This window comes from Silurus aristotelis (assembly GCF_946808225.1).
Source record: "Silurus aristotelis genome assembly, chromosome: 2".
Lineage (NCBI taxonomy): Eukaryota > Metazoa > Chordata > Actinopteri > Siluriformes > Siluridae > Silurus > Silurus aristotelis.
The window spans coordinates 28,921,006-28,937,959 of NC_139575.1; the positions used below are offsets into that span (position 1 = coordinate 28,921,006).

Here is a 16,954-nt window from a genome sequence, read left to right on the forward strand (position 1 = left end):
CATTGTGATTTCTGGATTTTTTTTTTAGATTATGTCTCTCACAGTGGACATTTTCAGACATCGATGACAATTTCAGACCCCTCCATGATTTCTAAGTGGGAGAACTTGCAAAATAGCGGGGTGTTCAAATACTTATTTTCCTCACTGTATATATACACGCATACACACACACTGAAAATACAGAAGCTAACAATTCACTTTTTCTGAATACAATTACAAAACATTGCCACTTAAATATTCCTCAATATACATGCAAGTGAAGACTCAAAAGCCAAAACACGTAAATTTGGAACCGATAAAACTTTTATTTCACTTTAAATTGTTTACACTTTTCCTGATTATAACATGTAAGGTGAAACTAGAACTGTTTAAAAGACATACACAAATCTAGTATTACATCGATAACCAGGGTTGTACTAGGATTTTTTTTTCCTTTTTTTTTTTTCGGGACTTAAGCTAGTCTAATTTTTTCACAACCACGTGCGCGCTAAAGCGATAAAACCATCACAAAAGCTAACTGGAGGCAGAATACTGGTCAGTAAAAACAAAAGCGATCGGAGATACCAGATATACAGACAGGCTCGGCTCCACATTCACTACTGTACTTTTTTTTTTTTCCTCAAGCATAGAATAACTGCTGTTTGTTCAGCTATGGGGAGACGCGTGTTTACTTCAGTGCATGAACATTGTGTCTTCAGTTGAAGACAGGAGTTCTACACCTAAGTAGAATGTTAATGATGTGACAAGGTATTGTGACACTGAATGAGCTCTTGCCTAATCCCTTCAAAATCCTCCAGTTTAATGAGCAATTGTACCCTCAATTGTTTAAAACAGAACTTATATTTTAGCAGAAAATCTGGCAAATGGAAAAATAAAAAAGATTCAAGAAACAGCTGAAAGCTCAATGTATTTGTTCCCATGGTTACCATAGAGACTGTAATTTATTCCAGGGCTAAGTAATCAGTGGCCAAGAAAGAAACAGAACAAATGCTCTGCAACAAATAATATTAAACAGCTCAGTCAAATCAGAACTAGAAAAGATCTGTAATGGCCAGATGTAAATCAAGGGGGGGGGGGGGGGGGGATAACGAAATAACAGTAAGAACAATTCATTTAGAAGGTTAAACTGCTTTAAATGTTTTTTTGTTTTTTTTTAAAGTAGGATTACATTTCAATTAAAGACTTAACAATATGTAACTGTATAGTGTGTGTTCAATGGTAAAGAACAACAAAAAGTGGGACAAAGTAACGTCAAGAACATTTTACTGGTGTTAAACAGCACCACCTAACTGCTCTTTTACAGATCACCAAGACAAACACTGCAGTTTCATGGAAATAGTCTAATATTACCTACTGATGGAATGTTTAAGCTCTAGGTTAAATTTGAGAACAACTGGAATGACAACCTCAGGTCCCTTTAATTTTTATTCTTAGACTCATGCAAAGTAAAAATTATAAACATTGCATGACAACAGTAATGCATGTTAGTCAGTGTCACAATACAGCCTGTTTACCTCCTTTCTGTATGAGTTGCAACAGAATTGTACTGCTCATTCCAATAAAAATATTTTCAATTTTAGCCAGAAAGTAGGGAGGGGTAGGGAATTCACATCACAGTGATTATTAAATTAAATTGACAGTTTAATAACCTTTTTTGATAAAATCACTGAGGATAGAGAGAAGTGAAAGACATTATAATGCATTACCTGATGATAAACAATTACCTTAAAAAAAGTGAGCAGTATTAGGCCACAATAGCCCCATATTCAACAACCCTCCCCTCCCTCAAGACATCCAAACACATGTTCAAAACATCTCGTCCATTAAAGAACCAAATGTTACCCTGTGCCTTGATCTCAGAGAGGCAGAGACTTGTATTTCAGATACAATTCATGCTGCTCATCATACAGAAAGGCAAGTTAGGGTGACGTGGATGGAGTAGGGAACTAGGGGCTGTATGTGTAAGATCAAGAGTGTGGCTGGATTTAAACAGTGAAGTGCAACGCTTTTAATTCTCGCCCTCTCCAGCATCTGCTTCATCCCCCTGGGTTTCTGATGTCCACAGCTGAAAGACAAGAGAGAAAAGATTAATGTTGAGTGAAGCACATTTGTCACCATTGCGTGCTGCATCAGATGACCTGGCCTGCACAACCAACAGATCTAAATCCAGTAAAGATGAGTTGGACCGGAGAGTAAAGGAAAAGCAGCCAACATCTCTGTGAATTCAAAGTTGTTGGAAAACCATTCCACGTGATTACATGAGGTTGAACGAGAGAATGCCAAACGTGTGAAATGCCATCATCCAAGCAAACAATGGCTACTTTAAAGAAACCAAATTATAAAACATTCCTGACTGTTTAACATGTTTTTGTTTACTAAGTAATCCCACACATGTTCTTTCATAGTTTGGATGTCTGCAGTATATGTACACTGTTGAAAATATATATATAAAAAAAAAACCCCACTGAAGTTGTGTCGAGACTTCGGTCTCTTACTGTATTTTGAACAGCCCGAGTTTCTAGCCATCAACACTTAAAATGACTAATATTAGAAAACTTTTGCTTACAGTAAGGTTGTCCCTTAGTAGCTGCATGATCAGGGTGCTGTCTTTGTAAGAGTCCTCATTCAAAGTGTCGAGCTCAGCGATTGCTTCATCAAAAGCCTATAAGAAAAAAGCAGTCAAGTTTTATACTTTACATTGTAAACCATTATACTAAATATTTTTATCTTATGGAAGACTACCCCCCCCACCCCCCCCCACACACACACACACACACACACACACACACCAACCCCCCAACCCCCACTCACTGTCTTTGCCAAACCGCAGGCCTTTTGCGGTTCGTTTTGAATTTCATAGTAAAACACAGAAAAGTTGAGAGCGAGCCCCAGCCTGATGGGGTGTGTAGGTTGCATGTCTGTCTTGCTGATGTCAAATGCTACCTGGTAGGCGTTAGAAGAAGATGCCACCGTATCTGTAAACAAAAAAAACAAAATTAACAGTCAAATGTTTTCAAAAACAATTCTATTTAAAAAGACCCTTTTCTTTTTGTATTTTAAAACTTGTCATGGTTTTTAAATACCCTTAACTTTCAAAAAGTAGTTTTATGCTTTTTTTGTGTGTTACTGAAAAATGTGATGACATGACTGTCATAAGTCATGGATTGTTCATCCGTGGTTGTATTCTCCTAATTCTAAGATCTAAAAAGGACCAGATAATTATGTTCTGCTATGAAAACTTCAAAACAGTTTTTTTTTTCCCAACTGTATATCTGACCACAATCGATCAGGCTGATGAATCCCTAGAAACACAATTCTGCTGCACTCTGGATAATGTAACTCCTCTTGAAAGAAAATAAAATAAAAAACAAACAAGCACCCTAGCATCATATAATGTTCATACAAGCACCTTCAAACAGACCATTTTGAAATCAGAACAAACAGCCTCAAAATAAATTGGTTGTATTTGAAACAGCATGGAAGGTTAGCCTTCTGAGATAACTCCCTACCCAGCATGACAATAGTCTCCTAAATATGGAAATGTTCTTTAAAAAAATGCTATCCCCAACTTTTAACTTCCATAAGTGGCATCTACTAAATTTTCAGGGTGCAGACGTGGCAATGTGCGATTATTAGATTTCCAATGAGAATTTTTTACCCAAGTTAATTCTGTCTGACAAACAGTTGCACATGAATTTTGTTTGACCACAGCAGCATAAAGTTGCGTAAAAAAAAAAAAAAAAAAATGCACACTGTTGTGTATATAAGACCACAAAATTCAAATCATTAGCAGGTCTATAAATTTGGTAAACACGACCTCAAATGAACACCACATGACATCACATTGCCATTATTTATTTAACAAAATTAAAGCCTGTATGAAGAAACCATATTCAAAAATCTAAATACACTTTAGAATTAATAGATTGTAGCGCAACCTTTGGGAGCAATAACTTCAAGTAATAATTTTCCAAATGACTATTAGTCTCTTGCTTTGTTGTGGAGGAATTTGGAATTTTCAGCTATACTACTGTAGATTTGATGGTGTGCTTGGGTAAATTGTCCTGTTGCATAGCGCCGTGGCTGCAAAACAAGCCCAAACCAACAACATTCTATCATTGTGCTCGACAGTTTATATCAGGTGCTTGTGCTAATATGCTGTGTTTGGTTTTTGCCAAATGTAACTCTGCAAACTTAAGCTACACTGCCATGTTGTTTTAGTTGGAAAAAGAACCTTGGTCACACTTGCTGATACTGCTACTTAGCCTCTCAATTCCTAGGGAAACAGTAAAGGTGTACTTAGTTGTTTTTTTTTACACATGGCCTCCCTGTTTCGGCTTTATTTTTTCTAAAAATGACACGTAATGCCATTTGTTGGAGGTTGTAGTTAACTCATTTTATGACCCGATAAGAACCAGATGATTTCATGTTGTGATACATAAAACCATATAATTCTATGTGTGTCCTTTTTTCACATGACTATAGGGCGAATTTAAACTAGGGACAGTGAGCGCTTCAACTTGTTTGTGCATGAGCCATCAGACAGTTACTACATTTACAAGGTGTAGTGGAGTTTGCTTTATGGTCACCTTTAAAGTTGTGGCAGATGGGCTTGTTCTTGGCCATAGCCAAGATTTGTTCTTGACCTTGGCCAAATTTCTGGCATTTAAAACATCTCAGTGGGTTCAGTTGGAAGACACAATGACTTAATTATATCCTATTTTAATCATTTCTGGTGGTTAGGGCCTGTTAAAGGCCAAGATGCATGTATCCGTTTAAGTTATTTGGCCATCTTTTTTGATGGAATTTCTTACATGCTATACAACTGGAATGCCCAACTGTCTGGTTTTTCATAGATGTATACTGGGTCCCAATCAAATCGTCCAATCTATATAATAGATTAGACTGATTATAGCAGATTATATACAAATAATGACAAACTAGGGATAAGTAACTTTGCACCACAGTACCTGAGCAAACATTTGGTCCACCAGGATCTGCAAAGGCAAATCAAAAGGGTGCAGGCTACTTGTTGAAATCTCAGACATTAAAGGCTACAGCACTGGGCAGGCCTTCCCCTTAAAAGCCCCACAGTTATGGAACAGCCTTCAAATTAGTTTTTGGGACTCAGAGTTTAAGTTAAGGTTGAATATATTTGGAAGGATCAGTTATAGTGGTTTGGTGAACTGGGATGTTTGGATGCTATTGTCCCCTCACTCAGGTTTGCTGATGGAATGGCTGGCTACCTTATATACCGGAGTACCCTCATTTCTGTATTCTAACTCTAGTCACTTTCAAAGTTCTTTCCTCATACCATCTCCGGGAGTTTTTCCAATGTCACATTTTTTATTATGTCACAGGCATAATACAGGGAATAAATGATGATAAAAATGTATATTTTCAATCTGTTTAGTTCTGTAAAGCTGCTTTGGGACAAGTTCCACTGTTAAAAGCGCTGTTTGGTAAGCAAGTATACCCACAAAAGGATATTGTTACAATCTAGTGGTCCCTGAATACAACATATATTTAATGTCTCTTTTTCACAGATATTCTGCTTTCTACTAAACCACCATTACAAAACAAAAGGAAACCAACTCACCGCTTTTATCACTGCTAGATGCCACTTCAGATAAGTATCTGTAGTAGTCTCCCTTCATTTTCAGGTAGAAGACTTTGCTTTCTGGCTGGCTAGCATTGGGTATGAGGTAATCATCAAGAAGTTTCTGCATAAACAAAGAAAAGGAATGTCAGAACAGCATTAAATTCAGAGACATATCCTTGACAGGCAGCCAAATATGGTCCTTATTGGAAAGACAATTGATCCATATGGACAAAGATTTAAGCAGTAGGGGACAGCTGATGTATATAAATATAAAGTGTGTGTGTGTGTGTGTATATATATATATATATATATATATATATATATATATATATATATATATATATATATATATATATATATATATATATATATAAAAATAAATAAGACATTAGATTAGATTTCTGTTGCATGCCAAGAGTGAAGAATTGGAAAGGATCAGTGATTGGGCTGCAATATCAAGGTATCCCCTAGGCCCACTACTTGGTGCTAGATATGCATGTTATTGTCAAGGTTTACTAAACCATTCTGGAAGACCATGTGCACCCAATGGTTCAAACACTGTACTATGAAGGAAGTGCCATATTTGTGGATGATGCATTAACACACTGCAAGACTAACAGCAGAGTGGTTTGAAGAACATGAAATCTTTGTTAAACAGGTCCCATGACCTGCACAGTCAGAAGATCTGTATATTATTTAACCGCTTTGGGGTGTTTTGGAAGAAATATCCTCCAAAAGCATCATGTAGTGTCCCGGCCACTATTCTGCAAACTCCACCTGGCCACTGTGCAGTACCTGATTCGGTCATTCCTAGGGCACCATAATACATTTTTGTAGTCTAAAACCAGGTGTTTGTTTTATTGCCCACCCCCTGTAAATAGTACAGATATTCTAAATAGATCAGCAGCATCAATACAAACTTTACATATCATAAATGATCCTGTTAGCAGGTGAATTGTAAACACTGATGGCTGATCAGTTAATTAGTCTGATATGAATAATGTTGTAAAATGCCTAAACTAAAAACACTCTTCTTATCCATGACTGTAATATAATATTCCTCACCAGAACATCCTTGCAGATATCTTTCAGCTCGGACTCAATTTTCTCACGATATTCACGGGCCATCTGCTGCTTCTTTTCGTTGCCCTCGGTCTTTTGCTCAATGCTGGAGATGACACGCCAGGAGGAGCGGCGAGCTCCCACCACATTCTTGTAGGCCACGGACAGCAGATTGCGCTCCTCATTGGACAGCTCACCTCCACCTTCAGTGACTGCCTTCATAGAGGCAGCCATGTCATCATAGCGCTCAGCCTGTTCGGCCAGCTTAGCCTTCTGCACTAGGTCACTCTTGTCCATGTTGATACTGTTTGAAAGAGTGTCACATTTAAATAATTCACAAAAATGACAGACTTTTACGTTAATGGTAAAGTTACCATATTAAATTAAACAGCCCTGATCATTTACAAACTTGGAAAAAATGAGAATTTTAAGTTTAATTTTAAGTTTAATTGAATTTAATCTCAGATCAAATAGTTCAGTTTGAGTGATGTTGCTGGTGGTGATTTATTTTTTATTTTTTTTTGTATAGTGCGCATATACCATGCCCTTTAAAAATATTGAAATGGAAAAGCTAATTCTTGTTTTTGCTTTTTACAATCAAGACATTTGGGTTTAAGTAAGAGCAGACAATCAGAATTTCAGCTTTCTCTATCTGATAATTACATCTAGATCAGTTACAAAGCACACAATTTATACACAACTTTTAGCTTGCCATCACTTAATTTGGAGACTCAGCGATCACCTACTTTTGTAATGTTTTTTTAGGCTTGAAAAAGTCTTGATTTGCTTATTCAGTCTTAAACTCTTGACCCTGACTACCACCCTCCCTGATGAAGTCCTATTATTGTGTACCACCTGAAGTCTCAATTGGATTGGAAGCATTTACCTGAGAATTGGCAGACAGTATTTGTGTAGAAATGCTTCTTCAACTTTCATTTGATACATAATAAAGAATAGCGAGTCTGTTCGAGAAGCAGTCATGTGACCCCCTAGCCATGACTCTACATCCACTCAAATGTCTCCAATGTATGTCAAAAACAAAAAATATTAAACATGCATTACTTAAATAGGGGCTTGTATAACCATGTGTTTGAGTTTTACAGTAACCATTAAGTGCTTTAGATGAGTTGGGGGAAGAGTTTAGATTGCATACATGTATATATACACACACATACATACATATAAATATATACATAAATAAATAAATTAATATATATACATAAATAAATAAATAAATTAATATATATATATATATATATATATATATATATATATATATATATATATATATATATATATATATATATATATATATATATATATATATATATATATACACACATATACATATATACACACACACACATTTATCTAAATATCTGGCCAATTTTAGCATAACAAACCTGCTAGATCTCACATTAATTAACAAAACCAGTCACCCAATGCCTCTTGAAGGAACTGAACTGTTTTCCGTTGGTTCCGTTGGAACAATTTCATTAAAAGATAGAATGCTGTTGCATTGGAGAAAAGCAAAGCCAACAAGGAAGCATTTTAATATTAAAATAATTTGTAAAACATCATATTTTACACTTATTGGTTGGCACAATACATTTTTTGGGGCCTGTAATTTAGTTGCCAAAAAGGGGATGTCGGTCATTTAATATCAGAGCATTTAAAAAACCCTTTTAAAAGCAATCCATTCCAAATATCTAAATATATTGGCTCATTTGCACTTTTCATTGGGGAATAAAATGGGTGTTTTTTTTTTTTTTTTTTAAGTTAATTTACTATAAAATCGTCATATTTTGTAGAATGTGTTCGTAAAAAATTTTTTTAATTGTTTTTTATAAAACTGGTTTAATTCCATGCCTACATAAATTCAAAGATTTAGCCATTTCAAGTCTAATCTGTGCAAATATTTTCTTATTTGCAGTGCCTTCTAGGTACAAGTAATCCACAAAGGCTCTGGGGGAACAAACAAAAAATAAAAATCCCACTCTGATACAGGCTGTAGCCAATCAATGAAATTCGATATAAATGAAATTCGATATAAATGAAAATGTTGCCAGACAAACTACTAATCAGTTGTATATTTTATAATGGTAGTCCTGCTATGCAGTGCCACCATTAAGACTTTATGTTTGACTGAAAATGGCAGAGAATGTTACAACACCGCCTCATGGCCAAGTTCTGTTCTAATGTGTGAAATAGTTCCACTTCATAACCAATCATTTGTGCCCAGCATGAGGAAAAACCATATATATGATTATAAAAGTAGAACAACTTTTTTTTTTTTTAACTACCAGACAGAGTTTTCTGAACTTACTGAAATATAATCACAATTTAATGGTTATATTTAAGTCAATACAAGCTTACATATACCATGTTTTTATTTTAACAACTGACAATCATAAAACTGCTTTGTGGTAATTAGAATATAGATTTAGATCCCCACTAAACAAGTCAGAAATGATGATGGCAAGGAAAAACTCAGATTAGCTGAAAACCCACTAATATCCTCATCTGGGGTTCTTTTTCCAACATTGGCAAAAATTGTTTGGCTTTGAATATATACTTATCGATACTTAATGAAGTCATTGGTTAACTGTGTTCATGTACATCAGAATGTGCATTATGCAGCACTGACAAATTGAATCAAGTAACAAACTTATTTCAGTAAATAAGCTATCAAATAGCTTTTATCCCCTACAGAAAACTAGCGATAACTTTCAATTGATTATCCTGCTTTCAGTTCCTATGAAGACGACGACTTATGCTTTCTGCTTCTTCCATTCTCCTACAGCAGATCATCCATCTGCATACCCCCCTGTCCTCTTCATTTGCCTCTTTCAAACCAACTACCTGCATGTCTTCCCTCACCACATCCATAAACCTCCTCCTTGGTCTTCCTCTTTTCCTCCTTCCTGGTGGCTCCATTCTCAGCATTCGCCTACCGATATACCCCATGCCTCTCCTCTGCACATGTCCAAACCATCTCAATAGTGCCTCCCTCACCTTGTCTCCAAAACGTCCTACATGCACTGTCCCTCTAATAAAAACTAATTTCTAATCCTGTCCATCCTCATCACTCCTGCCGGAAAAAAAAAAAAAAAACAGATTCCCTAATCCCTTAAAAAGTCAGTTTAACTCACCAACTCACCTTCACAAATGACAACCAAAACTAATTTAGCATCCAAGTGTTTGTTAATGAGAACCAATAGACATGGACTTTTATTAAAGTAAGTTAATTAAATTTAATAAATATGGTTCTGAAATGCAGGTAACTCATGTTTCAGACCAAATTATTGGCAAAAAAATGTACAGTGCCAGATTTGGCAAAAAAAAAAAAAAAAAAAAAAAAAAAAAGGATATCAGCTTTGGGCTTGTTTTGCACCCACATTTTGCTTGTTTTCCTTGCACTAACTGAGGTGGCCTAAATTGAAGCCCATCTCTCCAACAGCTAAAGCTCAGCCAAAATTGTAAAAGAACATTCAAAATAACAAAATATGATCCCAAACATGCCATCAAATCCATAAAAAAATGGCGGAAAAAGAAAAGAATCAAATGTATTGTAAAGGCCCTGTCAAAGTTCAGACGTCAGCCTGACTGAAATGCTGTGGCAGGACCTTAAGAGAGCTGTGCAAAAACAAATACCAACAAACCTCTATGATCTGAAGCGACTTTGTAAAAAAGAAAATTGCTCTACAATATGAGAGACATAATGATCCATCAGTGATTACTTAAATTATTACTTCAAGTTATAGTTGCTAAACTTGATTCTACATGCTACTGACTCATACGGTACTTATTTTCCACACATGGTTTCTCCATTTTGGCTATTTTTGAAGAAAAAAATAAATACAAAAATTTACAGTGTAATATATAATTTGGTAGTGTTAATATGAGGTTGTATTTACCCAATTCTTAGACCAGATTATTTTGTCGTGATACACAAAACCATAGAATTCTAGGGCTGTAACAACTAATCGATAATGAAATTAGCCGTCAACAAATTCTGTTATTTATTAGTTCAAGATAACACAGCCGCCTGTGAAAATGGTGGACAGTACAGGGTCAACAGGCAGCAGGAAAAAGAGAGTCACTCTAGGCATTAAATCATTTTATATTAAACGCAACAAAGAAAATTGTACCTGGAAGGTTTGCAAATCGGACCTTGTGTGGGATGGAAGTACCACAGTGAAGCAGAAACAAAACACACTGGTGTCATGGATCAGGGTGAAACATCAGCATTGTGAGGCAAAAACTGTATAACTCATGTAAAAATTTTATAATTTAATGACTATTGTGTAAACTGTTTGCTAACTTTGGGAAAGTCATACTGGATCTGTTCTGTTGTGACTCGCGAGCATCAGATGTTTCACCTTACTCACGACAAAGTGATTGATTTAATTAAAACTTTGCGAAAAAACAAAAATGTAATTGTTTTATGCTGCTTTTAGATTTAAGACTTTTACACTGTTGTGGTTTTCAGGGAATGCATATGCATTTGCACATTAACGCATATTCTTCATTTATTATTTTAACAAGCCTGTTAGCTTGCTGTGGTTTTTTTTTTACTGCAGCTTTACTATGTTCGAATGCTTGTTTTCAATGTTTATTTATGTATATATCATTTAATTATTATATAAAATTGAATAATGTGAATTATAAACAAATTCTTTAAACTAAAAACGTTTTGCACTTATATATAATGTGTGCTTAAAATAATTTTAGTAATTTAAAATGCTTATATGTTTACTAATGAAAAGTTAACAGTCAACCTCCTTGGAAAACTCAATTTTTGCTGGAGTGCTCAGATGTTTACCAAATACAAGCACACTATACAACAGCTGATGCAGTTGATTTAAAATACTGGTTGTTATCTGAATTTATCTAGTAGGGTAAATCAAACTATTAGAATAGCAATGCATCTGCAGATCAATGTAAAATCATTGTCCTATATAAATACTAGAAACACTTAGAAGAATATCATTGATCCCTTTACAGAGCTTGTATTTATATGAAAATAAACTTGACATCTGGTATACGAGCTAATAGGAAGCTTATGAACAACATAGTTCTGGAGTTAAACTGATGACTGGTTTTGCTTCATAGCCTCTACATGCAAGTTATGGTTGCCCTGCAACAGACTGGTGTCCTATTCAGGATTTATTCTTAACTCTCACCCATTTCCAAGGACAGGCCCCAGATGCAGGATAAAGCAGTTACTAAAATAAATGTAAGCTCCTACTTTTATAATTGTTAAATTGTTCACAAGTTATTTTTTTAATCAGCTGCACAGATGTTTATCAGATCCAAACTTCTGGAGGATTATGTTGCATTCTAAATTTAAAATACATAATTATTTTGAAAGAACAAATTAAATTTTGACAAACTGGATCGCTTTATGCAATTTAAAACAAAAGCCTGAACTAAATCAATAAGCAGATAAAAAAAAAGGAAAAAAAAAAGATTTACGTCATCCACTCTAAATATACTTGTGTTAACTGAGAACATTTAAAAATCGCATGGTGCAAGATTTGTTCAGATACTCCTACCTGATTTATTTCTATATTTTAGTAAAATAGGGACTAATCTAATTTAGAGTTATCAAAAAAATACAAATGATATACCTGGCCTTAAACCACGTGTAACTTGGCTAAAGCTACAAGAATTCACCCCGAGTGGAAATACTTTAGTCTCAGGATCACGAAGCGAGCCCGCTCTAACAGCACTATGAATCGAAAGAGCCGTGATCGGCAAGTGACGTAATCGTTCCTGGGCATCTGGGTATTAGCTAAGGTGTTTGCATATCCGTGACAACGCCCAGGGTGGCGGCTGGTCGCAGGAATCAAATCAAAGTACTGCGATCGCAGTTAAATGAATAGGTAACAATAGAGGAGTAGAAAATATTTCACGTGAGAACTGTCGTTAGCAAACATGTGCTGTCGTTAGCAATCATGGCAAGCGACAGCACAAACTGAGGCGGAAAATGCTCATTGGCGTTAAAGTGTTATTTGTAAAATGAATAATTAATCGCACTTAGAACTGTTTAAGCGCGATAACGTGAGAATGTGAAACCTGTCACTGCGGCCCACATAAATGTCGAATTAGCTGGCCTAATTCCGTAAACCTGTCATTTAGATTCAAATATTAGTAATCTTGCCTTAAATCGCTAAATGTGGTTACATTTACAGTTCTTATTGTAATCTGGCTTGTAACATACTACGAGTTAAATAAATAAATATTTTTTTATACTGCAGTGCAGCGCGTTCACCTAAGCTCCTATTTGTTAGCAAGCATGCTAACAATGTAGCCTCCCTGTAAAAATCAGCCAGCTAGCAACGCCCTCTCACATTCCCTTGCGGAATTTGCTGAAACGGAGGAGAAAAACATTAACTGGTGGACTTACATTTATAACTCATTGAACGTAAGCAGTACAATCAATTTAGTGTGGTATTGTCTACACATAATAAAGGCCTCTGGACATTGCCCCGCAGTAAATTTATCTCGATAAAGAAGGCCATTAGCAACTAGCCAACTAGTTCTTACGACGGCCAAGGAATAGATTTAGGTAAGCCTTTCTTTCATTTTAAGTCGTTTGTTTAGTGTTGTGGGGTACATGTTCCATATCGAAATAATCGCAAAATATGTATTACTCGAACCGATGATGAACTCGGACATTTCAGCGAAAATAAACGATCGCCATTCATCACACGCTTCGGCCTAAAATGAGTCCTTGTACTCAGCCCCAAACCACCTTCCGCCATTGACAACATTCAAAGGCAATTATGAACGAGCATAGCCCTCATTAGATTTACAAAGTCTACAGTCTAATATCATTTGAAACAACGAGCAATGAAACTCACATTTAAATATATTTCGAATCCTACTTGTGATCTAAATGCTTGGAGTATCAATCCGTCCTCCGTTTCGCTGCTCAGGGAATTCAGGGCAGTACCACTTCCGCCTGCGTTAACACTTCCGCCTCCTCGAAGCTCCACCCCGGCCAGTATCCATAGTAACCACTACACGGGGTTTCCTAGGCATTCTACAGGGCCATTGACGTCACCAGGACTATGGCAACCATCGTAGGATGACGTAAGTAATCACTATAGTAACTGTTGCTAGGAGGTGGTTGACAGTTTGGCGAAGGCAAAATGGCTCACAAAATGACAAGAGTTTAGAGTTTGACACTTAGTGGGGCTAAATAATCCCCAAAGCCGCCAAACCATAACCCATGTAAATTAAAATATAGACGATCTGTCAAACCAGAATCAGAATCACCTTTATTACCATGGGTTGCAAAGGATTTGTCATGGTGTGCTGATGCTATACAATTTATTAAAACTATAAAACCTAGGAAAACTAAATAATTTAATAATACATAAAGATAAAGAAGTATTAGAACTCTGTATTAGAATACTGCCACTTCATTGTGATTTGGGTGCAATTTAAATTATAACTATAATGGCCTTTTCTTAGTGGTCATCATCACCACCATCATCACAATTTTATCAACTTTGTGGGACGTTTATAAATTATACTAACACCATGAATTACATAATTAAGTACTTAGATAATTATATGTATTTTTTTGTCTGTCTGTGACCTGCAAGGTTTCTTATCGAAATCAATTAACTTTTACTATAATTCAGTGAATATTTTAACTTTTTAAACTAAATTTTAACTATTTTAACTAAATTTTAAAACTACAAATAAGAGATTGTTAGGTCAAATACTAGGTAAGAGAATGTTAGGTCAAATTGGGAAATGTGGGAGGAAGGCCAGAGTTCACACATAAAAAGCAGTTTAGACTCCCAATGCAAACGAATTACACAGTACACAGTCTTTAGACTTGTCATTCATTATGCTTATCAGATGTTATTCTATGCTACTGTCTCTTGGCATAATATAAAATATATAGATAAACAAATTGTTATACCCCTGTCTAGTTTTTGGACAGTAATAGAATGTGCTTAAATGACTTTACCACACAAAAACACACTGTTTGCTTCCTTAATTTCTTGCCTAGCCAAGGCAGATAAAACTCCAGACTCAACCAAAGTAGGGGTCAAACGCTATACCTGAGGACGTGAACTGTACAACATATGAAATATGCCATTATGAGAACTTCTACTATCCCTTTCGTTTTAGTTTCTACCCTTATAAATACATGTATCCAGGTGTTTTTCACTTCTCAATCATTTATTGAACCACAACTACACTGGTACTGTAAAACTCTCATGTTGAGGAATGTGCACAATAATTTTGATTAATGTTTGAATAATTTTGAACTGTATTTTGAATAGATTTTGTGTAAATAGCTATTGACATTTTGTGGGGAGCTCTCTGTATTAGAAATTATGAAAAGAAACAGTAATTGTCCATTACTTTTAGTTTATTTTTATGGCATGATATAAGTAAGCCAAACATGGGATAAAAAGTATAAATGTATGCTTACTTTGTTTAATACATTCCTTGAATGTAAGTGATCAAAACATAAATATGAAGTAAAAGTGTGATTAAAATACACTTCCTTAAAGTAATTCCTTCAGTTAAAATTGGGGCAGGGCCTGTTTGTTTAATGCAGAGTGGTGCATCACATGACCAGAACTGACATCGAATGTAATTAATGAAATGTAATTTTTATTCGGTTGAAATTAATTTCAAATCACAGTAATGCATGGAAAAACTACACAAAAATTCACGGAAAAACTTGGGCCTAAGCCTACCCACCTGTGAGTCAGGCACATCCAGTCAGTTGTCTCACAAGGTAGCGGTCGATTATATTGATGGTTGCTTGTTATCTTAACTGTGCTGTCTATGAGAGGTGATGTTGGAGGTTGTATCACCGAAATAGGAAGAAAGTAAGCTGGTATGGTGAATAAAAAGAAAAGCTAGACTTCATCTCTACAAAGAAGTGTCAGTCAATTTTTCTTTACACATCTACATGCTGTCAGAAGTGAGCCTATAGTCACGATGGCACAACGACTTCGTAACATCGATCCTCCGTCTTTGACAAGAATATTGCGGACAACTGGACGAAGTTTAAGCGTAAATAGCGCATATACAGCAACGCCGATCTCTCAGCAGAGACTAAAAAAGTGCAAGCGTACACTTTTCTAAACCTCACCCGTCCCAATGTCCAAGGTCGATATGAGGGAGGAACACCTAGTGCTCATCGACTCGTACTCGGGCTGTTTTGAAATTTAACATGACCAGTGCGACCATCATAACCAGGCTAAAGCCCCACCCATGGAACCACCCATGGAACTCCTCAGTAGCTAATGACTGATAATGCAGCATATTTTACAAGCAGGGAGTTCCAAGAATTTGCCCACATATAGGACTTCTGCCATGTCACCAGCAGCCCCCACTAGCCTCAATCGAATGGGCTAGCTCAGAGTGCTGTACGCTCAGCTCAACACCTGCTAGAAAAATGTGCATGTAATGGAACAGATTTATATGCAGCAGTACTCAATTTGCATAACATACAAAGAGATGGGCTGCCTTCACCAGCCCAGAGCCGGCTTTCTCAGCACACCAAGACCTTTATTTCCATGACCAAATCCATGTATGTTCCAAAGGTAGAAACGCAGGTCCAGGTGGCCCTAACCCAGAGCAGACAGAGAGGAAAGACACACTATAACAGGTCAGCCAGACGTTTGCCCTCATTGCAAGCAGGGCAGACAGTGAGAATACAGACAGACAGGGGATATGACCAATTGGGAACAGTAATAGAAATAGCACGACAGCCTATACAGTATAGCTGCTAAATTTTGTTGATTCAACTTAAATTTTATATTCATTTTAAATATATCCAGGTAGCCTATCATTAAAATGGGGGATATAGATTATGTAGATGGGTGCTTGTTATCTTCACTGTGCTGTCTATGAGAGGTGATGTAGGAGGTCCGGGGCATTATAGGTTTATCAAGGAAATAGGAAGAAAGTAAGACGTTATGAAGAATAAATAGAAGAGCTAGACTTCATCTCTACAAAGAAGTGTCAGTAAATTTTTCTATACATGTCTACAGTAGCCTCATTAATATATTAACATACTGTATCCTTAATAAATGAATTCTGTTGCAATATTCACAATAATTGACCTATAAAAATAAATCAAATTGTTTCTTAATTCTTGTTTGCCATATGATGAAGATGCTTTGACTACAGCAATGCCTATATACATGCCTTTTATACAGAGATTTCCTGGCATGCCATAATTTATTACTTCTATGAGTCCGTTTTGGACTTTCTGCATGAGTGCACCCGTCAGTACATTTA

At 36.0% G+C, this 16,954-nt stretch overlaps 1 protein-coding gene across 4 annotated transcripts; it reads right to left on the reverse strand.

The window, feature by feature from the left end:
• Nucleotides 1-281: 281 nt before the first annotated feature.
• Nucleotides 282-13,693, reverse strand: ywhaba (tyrosine 3-monooxygenase/tryptophan 5-monooxygenase activation protein, beta polypeptide a). Of its 4 annotated transcripts, none has more exons than XM_083534556.1 (6): nucleotides 13,534-13,693; nucleotides 6,668-6,968; nucleotides 5,600-5,723; nucleotides 2,812-2,975; nucleotides 2,567-2,662; nucleotides 282-2,065 (listed from the first exon to the last, which is right to left on the reverse strand). In XM_083534556.1, the coding sequence occupies exons 2-6, from the start codon at nucleotides 6,959-6,961 to the stop codon at nucleotides 2,009-2,011; spliced, it is 735 nt and encodes a 244-aa protein (XP_083390682.1). In that variant the 5' UTR covers nucleotides 6,962-6,968; nucleotides 13,534-13,693; the 3' UTR covers nucleotides 282-2,008. The 4 variants fall into 4 exon arrangements, with proteins under 4 accessions (XP_083390682.1, XP_083390683.1, XP_083390685.1 ...); XM_083534557.1 differs by having other exon boundaries at nucleotides 13,558-13,686; XM_083534559.1 differs by lacking the exon at nucleotides 282-2,065 and having other exon boundaries at nucleotides 2,642-2,738; nucleotides 2,786-2,975.
• Nucleotides 13,694-16,954: the final 3,261 nt, after the last annotated feature.